A 16,630-nucleotide genomic window follows, 5' to 3' on the forward strand; every position below is an offset into this window, starting at 1 on the left:
TACTATGTTATCGGCTTACTCTCGACACACGACGCGGCGATTGTCGCGGTATGCTGCTCATGAATATGAGCCTCTAGCATGGCTTGAAACTAGTCGAGTTCCTCGTCAAACAATTACGTGAGTAAGCTGATAACATAGTAATTAATTTAGTATGTCTCACGAAAGTTACAATAAAATTCTTTTTATTTCGTCTTCGGAAACACATGTAAGATAAACATACAAGAAAGCCACAGAAACCAGCGAAGAAAATATTATACATCATTCAAAATAATGGTACCTATGAAGTAACAATGAGCACATATTATATTAAACAATAAAATTTACACATTTGTGGGTATCTCGGTAACTTTTACGTAATCTGGTAAAAGACACACGACTTAAGACAAAACATTTCCGTGTTCAGACCGTAACTAGCGTCGGTGTCGCGCAAATAAATCTCCATTAAGAATTTGTATCGACCAACATTTCTTTGCAGTCGGTTAAGACATTTGCTAAGGAAAAAGTGAAGAATTCCTTCATAATTGCCGTATAGCCGGTTTGTAAGACTGAAAGATGTTATTTGTGATAACATTGGAACAAATCACGCTACATTGTTCGGGTATGCTCACGCGCATTTCACCGGACAAGTTTTTATTGATTTAATATGTACATTGGGATCGATTGATTTATGCATTGGAAAATACGCCAAAAGCCTAATTAAAGTAATTTAAGAGTTTAATAATAAAACTTTACGATGTAGATCAGAGACTAGAATGTATTCGATGTATATCACACGCCAATTAAATTGACAACCAGCAAAAACTAGGTTAAAAACGTTACACCACAAATTGCTCTATCATTCAAAAACTTACATAATTATACGGCCCTTTAAGTAGAGGAACGAACATAAAAAATACACATTAGTAAAAATTTCTCCCATTTACATTTTCCACTTAAGAACACGTAACAATTATTAACATATGCATAGCTAGCGTAACTACAAACAATAGCTGTTGATTGAAACAGGCTCTTACTTTCAAACAATTGCGATTTTCACTCTTATAACGTTAACCTATTGTCTCATTTGGCGAAGTCTCTCGGGGGTTATCTAACAAATTTTCACGTAGTTCATTAGGATGGGCGTGTTTGGGAATTATATTTATTTTGGATTTCTTAGCGGACGGATAGAGGCTAGCTACTTTCACAATGCAACATTGTTAGTAGTCAAGTATTTACAAACAAGCCCAATGTTCGGTCGCAGAACAATGTGGAAGTCGTAGATAAAACATCCACAGCTACATACCTACTAGTTATTTAGGGAACGTGACATGTCATTTGTTTGTGGCATGCGTTTAGTTTACATCTCGACATTTTTAGTACATACCAGTACAGATGTTATACTTTAGTCAGTGTTCAAAATATTTACAGTTTAGACACAGAAGCTTTAAAAAACAAACATCTCCTGGCCTCAACTGGGAAAAAATGTAAATAAATAAGGATGAAAAGACATGCAAATAATTTGCTGAATAATTTAGACAGTCACAAAATAGATAAGTATTAGCGAAATGATCTGTGGTTTACAAATTATAGGGAAACGTGTACAAAATGAAAGTGCCATCTCCAACCAATCTGGGTTGCGTAAAACTGATGAAACAACCGAAGTAATAAAGTTGGTTAATAAAATATTGTGATCATACAACAACGTCGTGGAAATTAAATTACACAAAGCTTTCCATTTCTCGAAGGGGTGCATACAGAGAATTTAAGCCAGTTATGTTATGAGCTGCAAACTTTACTGTTAAAATTGGAATTGCATCCCTAGTTACTGTAAGTAAGGCATTATCTACGCCAACATAATTATTGGCCCTTTTTTAATTGACCTATTTAGAAGAATCTTAGTAACTTACAAACTCCTATATGTTACTGAGAATACTGAAAAAAGAAAATCTAATAATACTCAACTTGAAAATTTGAGATAAAAATATAAGCTGCTCAAGTGCTAAGCTCTTACCACTAGAACAACGAAGTAGTCAGTCAGTAGTCGATTTCAATTGGGATGTCTATTAAAATTAAAACATACAAGTAAGAAATAATTTTAAACAGTTTCCGTTTAGGCCGTAAAAAGAAATTAAAGCAATACTTTCTACCCCATATAAAGAAACAAATAATAACAAGAAAGTTTAAACGTAAGTAAACTTGGAAGTAATTTTTGCTACTCGATATGGTGAACATCAACATACGTGAGTAAACGCTTAGCATATCATCTTCTAGTGAACGCGTATGATGATACGTTCTGATCGCTTGACTTATCCCATATAACGAGCTTTTTGTGTCGTCAGAGCGATCTCACTAAATCAAGCATAATATGCGAGTGATATGGAAAGTAAGAGCGGCGCGTGAGAAGTCATACGAGTTAACAATGACCCATACAATGTGCCATCAGATGAGATTAGTGGATCGATAAGCTTGGGATATAAGATGCTCATTATAATAAATAACAAAACATACGCTATTTTCATTTTCAGAAAATAATTCGAATCAAGTAAACCCGAATAAGATTTTTAATAACTCAATAGGAATAGTAGTGATCTTTGTAGCCGTTGGACGCTAATGACAATGAAATCTTACACATACACTAACATCACGATTCTAATGTCGTAAATGGTACGGAAAGTATAAAAATCAATTTTGAAGTAAACGCATACATGACACAGGTGTAAACTTAGCACAATACTCATAATTTTATCAAGAGCAGTTACGTAAATTGTGTCATTCATCTTCTATTTGCAAGTTACACAACCTTACTTAGCGGATTATAGCTAGAAAATACAACGAGAGAAATGCTGGCGCGCAAGTGGGCGTGAAAAATTCTAATTCTTACTTTGTCACGATGGTACGCGGAACAAGTTAGCATAGGTAAGAAATATTTAGCTTAGAAATTTATCGAGGGAAACAAGGAAACACTAGTTTTCGTACTATACGGAAGTTTTTAATGGTCGATAAAGTGTAGACAGTATTCTTTCTAGTAAACTACCGTAAACAATTTTATTTTATTTAACAAATATGTGTCTGGCGTAAGAAGCGTGTAACCACAAAAGATGATTTAAAATCCAATTAAATTGTTATGCAGCAATTTACGTAAGTTTTAACTACGATTAAATTGGAAATTTCCACGCGGCTTAGCTCGCGATGTTTTAAGGGGTTGGGGGAAGGTTTACAAAAAACTACTACTAATATTAGTTTTCGAGAAACGTTCAAAAGTAATTAAGTAACGCTCGAAAGTCACCAAGGATGTTTGTTGTTTTCGAGGAAGCCTCTAGCGTTTTCTAATAGCGCACCATTGTTTTCGAGTAAGTCACGAATGTTTTCGTGTAATGCTCGATTGTTTTCGACAGAGTGATTTATTAAATCAAAGTTTTATTAATATAAAAATACATTATTATAAAACTACATATTATCTACGAATATAAGATAACGTAAATACATGAGGAACTGTTTACCATCGTAACTTAAAATAAATAAATTATTTTGTGAATTTACTCGAAGTAGTTGTGAATATATCATTCCGATTATGGAGCTTATTAATGTATGGATTTCGCGAGTCCGTGGTGCTTTAGGGAGAAAAGGTCCTCGCCGTTGGCACTGCCAATACAGACAAGCAGACAAAATGGAAAAGCAATGTTTCCGGATTTCTCTTATAATTTGTACAGACATCAGTTACAGTCTTACAGTTTTATTATGTATAGATAGAAGAATAGATGTTGGTCGTGCTTCAGCTTTTCCGTTAGCTTTTAAGTTATTTATTGGTCACGCTGGTTATAGCTATTAACTCACGCGTTTTATTGTTTTAATAACAGCCTTTCCATTATGCACGTATGTACTTGCGACTTAACTCATCAAAGGCCTTTGATGGGTCGACGTTCATGAGATGAGCATAAAACTTTTACTAAGTAAATGGTTAATTAAAGTAGCAGTAACTTCTAAATAAGATAGGCATATCAGAAAATGAAATTGAAATATGTTTATAGTGAAATATTACTAACTGACTGCAGAACAAAGCTAAGTCAGGTGACCTAATTATTACTTTTCTAGATTTTTTATGGAGTGAGTTCTACACGGTTTCTCTCGTTCAATGCAAACTATTTTTATACTCTTGCATATTATTAGATGCAAGTAATTGATTAACAAACAACGCTAATTCGCGCATGTGATCGTCACGGGCTGCGCGCGCATTCCGCTGGGGAGGCGGCGCGGCGCGTGCTCACATTCCGTTTCACATAATACTATGATTTGCCATCTCTGCCGCATGGAAATTAAGGGAGCTTAAGAATCTATTAGATGATCTGAATCTTATATAAACTGTTGTCAAATTGACGACGCCATAGCAAGAAAGTTTTAAGTCTTTGAGGCAGTTTCCTTCTTTAAGGCTCTTCTTTTCATATTAAACGTATCAAAATTTTCTATATATGTTTATAAAGATGCTATTATCTTTATAATATTTCATTTTGTTTGTATTACTTTGTGCCAAATCCAAATGCAGAAAATTACTAACATCAAGTGTTTTAAAACAAACACGATTCAAGTTATATTTATGCTCTGCAAGATTTAGTACCACTTCTTATTTACATGGCTAATTGCACATGAATAAACCAAGTGTTTGTTTTTGTTAAAAGCCCCTTTTAATCTATATTGGAAGCACATTTTTAAGTAGTCTCTACACCTCTCTTTTAATATTAAATTAAAAACAACATAGGGAAGCTGTAAGCCTTTCTTTGATCTATAACGTAGAGCTAAGACAAATTGATATCATTCTTATGCAATATGCATATGCATATTAGAGAACGACGCTTCATGGTAAAAATAACGGCGATATGGCTGAATACGTTTTATCAGTGTTTGATCGGACATTACAAATGCGAATGAACAATGTTGAAAAAACACAAAATGCTGTTGTTATTGAAACACAGAAGAAAAGTAAAAATTGTAGGAGCGCATTGCCGGAGCGCTGTGCATTTACCACTGAAGAGTTACCACTCGAACGCGCTGAGCCGCCGCGGGCAAACGTGTGCCGCCAACCGCCATCATCACTTTCACGTTCGCAAATAAAAAAAAAAGCGCGGGAATCTTGTGCGAGAAATCACACGATAAGTTTCAAATAATAACGAGCATTAATATAATTAGTAACTAAGGACATAACAACCGTGACATCGGATTGTTTACAAATACACAATCATGATGTGAAAATAAAACAGGTTCAAACGTTTAACAACCATAGCCGGGAGCACGCGTTTTTCAAAAAACGAGAAACACCGCACGTGAATTTCGCGGTGATTCTTTTTCTACTATTTCTATTTCTTTATCTTGGATTCTTTCGTCTACTGGTCTCTGTACTTCGAGTTTCATTCGTCAATCGATTGTGTCGCGTCAGTTGCGTGAGTTGATACCAACTTTGGAACTGTTATTAGTGCAGTGTAAGAATTGTGCATCAATACGTGTGGACGTACTGTTAGTGCGTTCGGATCCTGCAGTTGTCTCTTTGATATAATATGGGTATGATTTGGAAATCCGCCATGCCTTTACTGACCACGTTGGCTGCTTTGGTGATTATAGTACATTCTGCAGAAGAAGATTTAGAGGCAGAGTATCGACACGACTTAAGGCCTAGAGCATTGGATACAGGAGCACCTAATTACGACCAGGTAAATAGTTTTACACTATTTTGAAATTATAATAGGGTTTAAGGTTTTTTTTTAGAAGTAGCTAAATAAGTTGTTGGAGTTTCAATTCATAAAGCTCTTTAATACTTTTAAATTTTTGTAATGATAAAGGAAACACTGTCGGAAAAGAAAATATTTAGGAGGCCAATTAAACTGAACATATAAAGGATTCTTATCAACTAGTATTTAGGAGTATAACAACAGGACACTAACCAGTACTGTCACCGTTATTACAAAAACGTATAAGACTATTCTTTTGTCATGGTGTTTGCACTAAAAGCACCTATGCGAGAAGTAACAGAATCACGCAGCTATAGCTACATATCAGGAAATTGATTTTGATTCTTACTATTCACTCTTTTTGCGATTGTTTCATAACAATGGCTGTGTTCTTTCATAGTTTTCTATTTTTACACTTTTCTCCACAAGGAGTTTACAAAACAACGCAATAGTAAACTTTCGGCTATAAACATTTAAGTACTTTTTTGTGCGACAGTCTCTACGTTACTGATTAATAACGCACGCAGTAGCCAAATTAAGAAATTATGACCAGTAATTTAAATTAAAACGTGGCTTTTCGACACACAAATAATGCAAAAGAGTTTTTTGGATGGAGAAATTGCATAGGTACTAAATAATACAAAAATATTGATCTTTAAGTAAGTTTTAAGAAAATATAAGAGACACTGACGATAAATTAGTCAGGGTACTGAGAAGAAGAGGAGAAAACACTCGTAAAAAATGTATTCCATTTGGTAAATAAACAGGCACGTACGTGAATGTTTACTTTCTTAGTGCAAAAGAAATAAAATGGGAAACCAAAGAAAAACAAACTTACAAAGACTCCGTGATTCAAAGAATCGGAAGTTCGGAACTAATCTCGATAGTAAACAAAGTGAAAACTAGTTAAGTACAAAGAAGGGATAGGAAGCAAACAAAGTCTAGATCTACATTAGACTAGTCTAGAAACTGGTCTAGAAATCTGAGGGAGGTGCATGGAGTAAGTGGAGCGTGGTCGGCTGTCCGCATCAATTAGACAATTGACGTGTGTAGATTAAGGCCAGTAGCGAGAAAAGCTGCAGTTCCATGTTTGAAACAAGTGATATATTGGCATATTGATTGATAGTACTAGCAGTACGCAGTTGAGCGCATACCGATACAGTCTTTCAGCAATAATTTACTTTTTACTGCGTCGCGTTAGCTTTTTACTGCGACTTCCTATTAGAAATTCGCAATGAAAACATCGGATTAGCCCGATGATAAAAACAGAACGCGTTTTATGAATGGAATGAGACAGGAATTGAGTAAAATGGTCAACAACGATTGAAATCGGACTATAAAACTGTAACAATTTGTTTTACGATCAAACATTTTCTCCTCTGTATAACTTTCGCGATATGATCTGTACAAATATGGCGAACAAATTGCCAAGTTATACACGGTTTTAGTTCAGTGTACTGTATATCATATTGTAATTTGGTCTACTGGATACTGCACGCAACGGGCCGTGATATTACACGATCATATACATATTTTCAAATTCATAGTTTTTCACTAAAGCTAACGCAATTAGTTGAATTAATAGCCAGTAGAACATACTGGTAACAATGTTTTTTTATAAAGCTGTTCCATAATAAGACTTAAAACATTTGGCCTTCGGTAACTATAAGTAAGCAAAAATTAACGCTATGTTTTTGATTCATTGTGGCAACCACTCATTTTCCCGCAGCTTAGGAAGAAGGGTGTTAACAGCACTTTCCTCCAGTTATTTTGTTAGGTCCATTATAATAGGGGGCAGCCATATTTATGTACGCCGGCCATGCTACTGATAATTTCGAACTCGTAAATAGAATAGTCATTGGGGAGGCCTATGTTCAGCAGTGGACGTCTTGTGGTTGATATGATGATGATGGTGAATAGCACTGCTCTTACAGACCTTGCGACAATGTTCTCATTACGGCAGCCACCTTATGTCATTAAATTAGAGACGCGATTATTGCAACATATCGAGAACAAATTCGAATACAATTTCGCAATTGAAATCCATCACTTACTCGTAAATTAGTAATAAATCGTTACTCAGCAGTTACGCTTGTTACAGCTACCTACAACAACTAAGCATTTCTTCTTTGTAGTTCATTGAATCTTACATAAACCGGCAATATACTCTAAAAGAGAATTGTAAAACCGGCTTATAGTTCAAGTAGGGTTAAGAGGTCAAACGTTGGACAAGTTGGTCTAATTGTGTTGTCAATTTATTGTGAGTGTCACCGGAATGTTTGTTATACTTTAGTACAATAACAACAATTCAACTGTTTGTACTAGTTCAATAGAGATTAGTAATTGTATTGTAAGGGAACATATTTTCATTGATTAGTGCTGAAGAAGTTCTGAGTTTTAGAATGCGTCAGCACGGATTATAAAATAGGAATCTATTTGCACTTATGTTAACAACTTCGGAGAAAACTTGCATTATGCAAGTAAACTAAAAAAAGATATTTTATCGCCAATAAATATCAAAACTTCAATAATAAACACGATAAACTGAATAAAAAAAGTTGCAAAGCTATCCGCAGATTACATCACAAACTAAAAATAAAAATAATCCTTAAAAAATGCATATCGATGCTTTCTACGGTATGACATTATCACATGAATGTTATGTTATAATATAATATTAACATATTACGTATTAACGACCCCGCATTAACATAAGTCACATGGCACGTAGCTGTTGATTCAAGTTTGCAGACCGGTACCAGAGTACTTTCAACTTTCCTTGCTTGCCGGCCGCGGTTATACCATCATTTTGTAACAGCTTTCTTTATTCAAAGATGAGATAACTAATTTACTTATTTAAACAGATGTGTTTCACGATGAAATGCGGTTTTTTGTGGATTTTAGTTTACTCTTTTTTGTGAAGTATGTAAGTTAATTTGTTTTAAGTAAATTAAACTAGGTATGATAGGTTGCAGGAAAGAATATATACTGAAGTTAAAATTATACAATTTAACTCGCCAATTTTATTGCAATTAATCGAATAACGCGGATTGAAAATAAACTCGATATTCTTAATTTTTTTATTGATCACATTTGATTTATATTTTCCATCATCGTAATTTATTTAGTAAGAGCTACTGTAACAACTAAACGATATAGTTAGCAAGTAAAGCGAATATAACAAATCAAAGATTAATAAATCATTCTACATAATTATTAAAATTGAAATCTTTTCGTAACGCCTGAAGCTTACAAACTATTAAAATGTCATGACTAAGTAATTTTAGTTGACTAATGTGGATACTTAAAAATTAATCATATGCCATTAAATCATAACTAGCGCCACCTGCGGCTTGGCCTGAGGGTAAAAAAGAAGTAAGAATAAATGGTAAAAAGGCTATGTCACTCTTTAACCCTAGAGGCTTTTCTACTCATAAGTCATGTCAAACATACTTTACATAAAGAAAGATGTTCAAATAAAAACATAGTTTTTTAAGTTAAGCGAATAGACTTTCTGTACAGGTTCAACACCTTAATGATCAACTCAGATGATAAATATTTAGTAAATATTAGTCTAGTAACACATTCACTATTACTTACTACGAAGATACTCAAATTACGGTTATCGGTAAAGCTGCGGACAACGTAACAGGTTACGTAACAGGTTAGAAGGAACGGGGCTTGTTTCAGTCAGTAAAAGTCTGACACTCCACCTCGCTTCACCCAAGGTGGGAGAAGTCATTGGATGATTTTCTCCCGTCAAAAAAAAAGCTAGTTAGGGTAAGCTCCACTTTTAAGAAGACGGTTATGGTTTCCCACAAACAATATTTCAGACGAAAATTGGCTGCGTTATTATTTTCAAATAGCTAGATTCTAGTAAGGATTTAATTGCGAAACTCACAACAAATTACTATTCTGCCGTTCTCGGTATGTGGTTTCAGCAAAAAAACTGGAAACCTATGAATAATTCTTCGACTTCCTTTCAAGGAGTTTTGTGTCGAATTACAGTCAGCCATGAATATTTATCTGAATACAATTATAACGATGTTGTTAGCAAAATATGATGCAATTTTGGTTCAAATAGGTCTATTGTTAATTTATACTAATAATAGTTAATTAGACTAACGTGTGGTGTAACAACATGGTGTCTGCCAATAGTGGAGGCTTCAGACTTTAACAGTATTCTGTGGACAGCCAATTGCTTAAGTAAATGTGGATTACAAATAAATGAACTGTATTTACATTCTATTTAGAAGACGACAAAACGTATGAAATTTCGATTAATATAATAGTATCTTAGTAGACGTGTAGTTATCATAAGTACATATTTATTATATTATGTATCCTATACAAATGTAAATATAACCAGTATAGATCTGGATCTTAATAATAATGTGGTGCACCGCAAACAAGATTAAGTTTAGTGCGTTATGGGCAATTGGCTCCAAGACGAGTTTTCCATTCTTGGAAATTATTGCAACCAATGTCAATCGATCAATCTTTGTCAGGCTAAACGACATGAAGGTAGAATTGTACGTATAATAAAAAAAATAATAGTTCTGAATTTAATAGAATAGGCGGAAGAATGTTACTCTATCTATACATATAATAAAATCGTAGAAAAGTGCTGTCTGTACATTGAAATAAAAAAAAAAAATAGCAGGGGTTATTGTTATGTCGATGTCGAACCCAAAAATGTAATTAACTTTTTTTTTGTCTGTTTGTCTGTTTGTCTGTTTGTCTGTTCGTCTGTGCGCGCTAATCTCAGAAACGGCTGATCCGAGTTGGATGCGGTTTTCACGAATATATTGTGGGATGCTTAAATTTACATTTAGTGTTTGTTTCATGTCAATCGGTTCATAAATAAAAAAGTTATGTCAAATTAAAGAATCACGTCGAACATTCTATGCTTATACCATTAATCTCCGCAACTATTTGACGGATTTGGTTGAAATTTGGTACAGATATAGTTTAGAACCTTAGAAAGGACATAGATATATTTTTATTTCAAAAATCAAAAAATAAAAATAAGAAATAAATTATTTATAAATAATTCTATGTCGATCGTTACACGACTTCGGTTCATGTTATTGTTTTAATTTATCGAAAAAAAGTAAATAAATAGTAAAAAGGTATGAAAAAAATAATATCAATATAATAAAACATTTAGTACAAAGAAAATGCTCTAACAGAGTATAGATAATTCTATGTCGATCGTTACACGACTTTGGTTCATGTTATTGTTTTAATTCATCGAAAAAAAGTAAATAAATAGTAAAAAGGTATGAAAAAAATAATATCAATATAATTAAACTTTTAGTACAAAGAAAATGCCCGAACGGAGTATAAATAAATAATCCAAGTTGTCTTTATCCTCGATAGATGGCGTTGGGATCGAAATAGATCGCGCTATGGTTTCGTTAGAATGTAACGAAACCATAGCGCGATCTATTTGGTTGGGTATCGGCCGAGCGCTTCGGTACTATCGTAGAAAAAGTGTATTATCAGTCGTATGATTATTTGTCTGTAGTGGTCCTGCTGTTTCGTATATTCTAAATTGGTTTCGTTGTATTTGTCAATTAATAAGTTTATTTGTTGGGTTTTCCTGGTTTTTTGGTTAAACTATTTAACGTAGGTTTAGTTTGATATCGATTATTAGTAGTTACTGTAGTTAGTTTTTTTAATAAAATTGTAAGTCTAATTTTTTTTTAATTAGATTAGATTTAAGTCGTTTCTTTTAAATTATTTAGTTTAAGCTTGGTTATTATAGCATAGAGGATAGGTTGTAATATAGTTTCTTTTTTAATTGTTATAAATTCGTAATTCGTAGCTTTCTTTAGTTTTAAGTTAGTTTAAGTCCGTTTTTAAACTATTTTTTCAATGCCCTAAGTGAGTATACATCTATTAAATTCAAACGCAGAGCTCATTATGTTCATTTTTGAAGAGTTCCCTGGAATATCTTCCACATCTCATTTTTGAAGAGATCCCGCGAGATCGGGAACTATGTGGTTAAAACCAAAAATTTGCCGGAAGTCACTATTCCACGCGAACGAAGTCGCGGGCAAAAGCTAGTTAATAATAATTCCTTTTATTATTTGTTAGTTCAATGTTCAATTTAATCCATAAAGCACTATTGACGATTCCCTTCAAAATCGTGTGAAGTTCGACAGAATCGGAACTCGAATCTACGGTTCTCGTCATCTCGTTCAGTAGTTATGTTTATGAGCATTAGACCAACGATAAAAATCGAGATGGATCACCGGCACTACACATCGTAAAGTAAAAGAACCAGACCAACCGGTTTGAATTCAAATCAATCAATTTGACTAATCGCTCTTTAAATACACACCTTATATTCAAGCGTGAACATATCGCTCATTCGACCTCTATAATTTGTGCAGATGACAGGCAACACACCTTATGTATACAGATCATTTATATTCTTCGAAAACACGGAAGACGAGAGCGATTACGTAAACAAAAATAAATAGAAAAAAAGCGTAAACTATTTGTGCATTTCTACTACGGACATATTAATCAATTACAGCGGAAAATAGGCTTTAAAGTTTATTACAGTCTTAGAGTAAACGATCGGTTCTACTATTAAGTCAAGTGTAATCAAAGACTTTCTACGGGTGTTACACGCGACGCATCACCCGTTCCATCAACCAATGTCTCGCCTAAAACTACAATTACTTAATAACAAGGTAAAGTTTGTTTTTATCAAATACTTCAGTATTGTTTCAAAGTTTCACACAAGGCTTGAGAATCCGACGATATTTTTTGTCAAACGTTTCAATGAACGCACTATTTAGAGCAGAAAGAGTCGCATCGTCTTAAATTTACGTAATGCGAGATGCGTGTGCGCATCGCAAGAAAAATGTGTTAAAACCACAGCGCAAATTACGTTACGGTTTTTTGATTTTATATAATGTTGTATGGCCTAATTACTGCTATAATTAGAAGTTTTATTTTTATAAGACTAGAGTAGCTTGATATAAAGACGTGTTAGTATATAATTGTTATGTTGCCGTCATCATTAAATTGCACTCACTTAGCAAATTGGCGCTAAATCAAATAACGTTGCAATGTGTATAAGTAGAATCTTTCTCTTAATTGCTGCAAGACTACTGTATTGAATTTACATAATTTAATATTTCACTAACCAATAAAACTAATTTAAAATAATTAAAACGTTAAGTATTGATGATACAACTTTTAAGAACAGAGCCTCCAACTCCCTACAAGTGAAATGATGAAGAAGAGCAAGTTTATAATAAACAAAAGTAAATCGTTCACTTTTCTCGACAGCTGAATGAGTGGGTTTACGATGTCATTCACCTAACAAATGACCTTTCACTATTTCATTTTCCAATCACAGACGCAACAACCGATGTTGCCGGTTGAACAGCGCTAATTATAAAACAATACAATCGCATTAGCAGCGGAATTACATCGATTATTAAGTGAATACATAAACGATATGAATAAACAGTCATTTAGTAAGAATCGGGCAAGTTTGGTGTTTGTGGAGTTAAGAATTACGCGGGTTCAGCAATATATTTGATTGATGAACGGATAATTTACGTACCATTATTATATAAGAGGGATTTTTGAGGGGGGAAAATCATTCAATGACTTCTCTCACCTAGAGTGAGTAGAGTGAGGCGAGAGAGTATCAGTCTCTTAGTGACTAAAAACCACCCTGTTCCTACTCGTTAAGTTGTATAGTCTTCGGCACGTAACTTGGCAATTTTTTTTAAATAATAAGAAAGTTCCGCCAATCGCACAGGGATTGATCCTCACAAGCATCGTGCGCAGACGCGGCGACGATGCGCTGACTATTGAACGTCCGCGTCCGCGTATTTTTAGTTAATAAAGTAATTTTCTTGAAAAAAATGATAACAAAATCTTGCCAAGTTATCTGCCAACCTTTATACGCAGTTCCGGACAATTTCTCCGCCTAGCGTGTGGATTAAAGTTCACAGTTTAAAAGATTCGAGGTTGTTCTTCTTTAACTTAACTCTTTAGTCCATAATATATATTTAACTTGACAAGAGAAGAAATTAAAAGCTATTCTAATAGGTGTTGCAAATATATGCAATTAAGTTGATTTCTATCGGTTTCACAAGTATTTTTATTAGGGAACACTAAAAGTAGTAATTGTGAGCATACTGTATCCATTTGCTAATGGCCGTTTTTAACTAGTTGCGGATCGCTACACTTTAATTCAAACTGTTGAATCATTCAGCTTGTAATGTAACCGACAGCAATTGAATATTATGATATTTTAAATGTGCAGTAAGCAATTTTAATACGAGAAACCAGGCTTTAATTTATGTATTGTAGGTAGTATTTTTTTAGTTTAATTTAAAGTAATATTAGTAGACAAGTAGTTCCATATACATTGATAGTCGTAACACAATACTATAAATACTTTTCCAGCTTGGACACCGTGATTTACGGTCTGTTAGAATTATTTGAAATACAGAGAAAAAGATCCACCATTTATGCATTTACTTATATTTTTTCAGCCATGGAGAGCAATGGAAGCAGATCCACCGCTACAAGAACCACGGAATGTAGACCATTGGGACAACGACTCACCAGACGGTCTACCAAAGCGGCGCAGAATTGGCCGTAAACGAAAACGTCGTCCACAAACTAGTTCAACTGAAGATATCATACCACAAGAGAGATACGCTTATGCTGATGAAGAACCCCGGCCATACTTCGACGTAGATTTTGACCGCACTCGCCAAACCACAGAAATGCCCAAGAGAAGACGAAAGAAAACAGAAAACAGACCGACCCGGTGGACTGATGACGTCATGGAATTGGAGAGGCCCATGAGAAGGAGAGGACAGCGTAGAAAGCGGCCGTCACTTGACAAATGGCCCGAATTAAGTGAATTCAGTCAAACTGTACCACCACAACCGAACACAGAACCACCGGAACTTCACAATGGTGACGACGCGAGACCAGAATTACGAAGAGACGCACCATTATATGAAAATAAACAAGAATTAGCAGAATTAAGTCCAACTAAAATTAAAGTAGAATTTGATCAGCTTGGAACTAACATCGAATTTCCTTTAGGTGATGACAAGGAATCTTTTGTAGAACCTACAGTCCAGCTGGTCCAAGATAAATCTCTGTCAGAATTTTCATCAGAAGACATTGGAATGGCACCAATAAGACCATTGAAACGAAGTCAAACTGTGAGCTCTAACGATCAGCACAGCAAGCCAGTTACAGAGAAATCCGAGAAACTACAGGTAATGTCCAACAATATTGATTTAATTAAATGCATGCTATCATGTCGTAGTAGCTCGGAGGTTTAAGACGTCCGCTTCTTATTTATGAGTGTGTGGGTTTGAAATTTACCAGCGGCAAGTACCAATGTGACTTTTTCAGAGTTATATGTACTTTCTAAGATTATTTAGATACCACGGACAAACGGTGAAGTAAAACATCGTGAGGAAACCTGGACTTATAATTTCTAATTATAAGTTGAAATCGCCAACCCACATAGAGCAAGCGTGGTAATTAATGCTCAAACCTTCTGTGTGAGAGGCCTTTGGTAAGCAGTGGCCACGTATAGGCTGTTGATGATGCTATGATAACATAGCATTACGCCTATACACCAAGCTCATAACAGCAATGTCAAATGCCTTGCAATATATGCAGTTTATGCACGAGCACAATCATAGATATCGTTATAGTTTCATAAAAACAATTTCTAAATCGAAAAACCCAAGGTTGCAGGCGCACGTACCTCGTACATTGAACATGCATTTTGAACTCGGTCTAGGATTAGCAAACAGGAATGTTTGGTTAATTAAGGTGGTATAATTATACATTGTTGTCCCATGAGGATATACAGAAACAGTAGACATTTTCGTTTCCAGTTTTGACATATTTAACACGTAATTATTATTTATAGGAAAAACCTACAACATATACAATCACAATAGGTAAATCATCAAAAAATAAAACTAAAAACGTACGACATATGCTAGAACATGCAAAAGCTAGCGAGAAAGTTAAAGCATTTATTAATGCTACAAGATTAAGGAAACTTAAAGCGAAACAAGAAGCACTCAACTTAGGAAAGTGTAAAGATAAACTCAATCAAAATAGCAAACGAACAGTAGTAGCACTTGAACCCGGTATTACGATGGATGAAGTCATTATGGTACAAATAAACAAATTGTTCCGCTGCGGTACACCACGAACATACTCCTTCACACGTTGCTGCTAATCGTTTATATTTGTTGATCGTAAGAGTACATTTACGAAGTTTATACATGTGGTACTTTCCGGGAACATATGATTTGATTACATAATTATCAAATCAGCCGGCGGTTTGTTTGAAGCCTGTCAAATTGATTTATCGGTCGACTCTACCTCGTGTTCCAATTTTTTCTACATATTGATCTTTGATTACAAGAAAAACTTTGAAATATTTTTATTTATTTACTACAGTTAGTTTCAATAAACTTAAATTTAACTAAAGTTAAGTATACCTAACGTTAAAGTTAGCATACCTCAAAATGCCTTCTACAGAATCTAATATCTTAGTAACAATCTCGTCTACACCCACACATAGGTACCTTATAAGGAATTTCCGACCATATTTTAGTATATAAATTGAAAGTTACTTGTTTACCCATACTAGTATAGTTATTTGTTTAACCATACTTGTTTTGTATTTCCCACACAAAATGCATTTGTCGACACCAGTAGATAACATGAGATAAACTCATCAAATACTAAGCTGTGATAACATTCCGTTCAATTTTCACATTCCGAACATTTTCGCGAACACATGGTGCAGTTGATATCGGAAGGAATGTGTAAATTGCATGCAATTAAATGTTTTCCGTCCCACGTTTCATTGTAGCTAGCACCTGTACTTACTGATAAGATTT

The 16,630-nt window shown here is 34.3% G+C and overlaps 1 protein-coding gene across 1 annotated transcript; it reads left to right on the forward strand.

Moving 5' to 3' along the window:
- Positions 1 to 4,985: 4,985 nt before the first annotated feature.
- LOC118281918 (uncharacterized) lies at positions 4,986 to 15,219 on the forward strand. Its single transcript, XM_050694156.1, has 2 exons — positions 4,986 to 5,678; positions 14,231 to 15,219. Exons 1-2 carry the CDS (start codon positions 5,526 to 5,528, stop codon positions 15,038 to 15,040), a joined length of 963 nt encoding a protein of 320 aa, XP_050550113.1. The 5' UTR covers positions 4,986 to 5,525; the 3' UTR covers positions 15,041 to 15,219.
- The last annotated feature ends 1,411 nt before the right edge of the window (positions 15,220 to 16,630 follow it).

The sequence above is a fragment of the Spodoptera frugiperda genome, chromosome 6 (genome assembly GCF_023101765.2).
Source record: "Spodoptera frugiperda isolate SF20-4 chromosome 6, AGI-APGP_CSIRO_Sfru_2.0, whole genome shotgun sequence".
Taxonomy (NCBI): Eukaryota; Metazoa; Arthropoda; class Insecta; order Lepidoptera; family Noctuidae; genus Spodoptera; species Spodoptera frugiperda.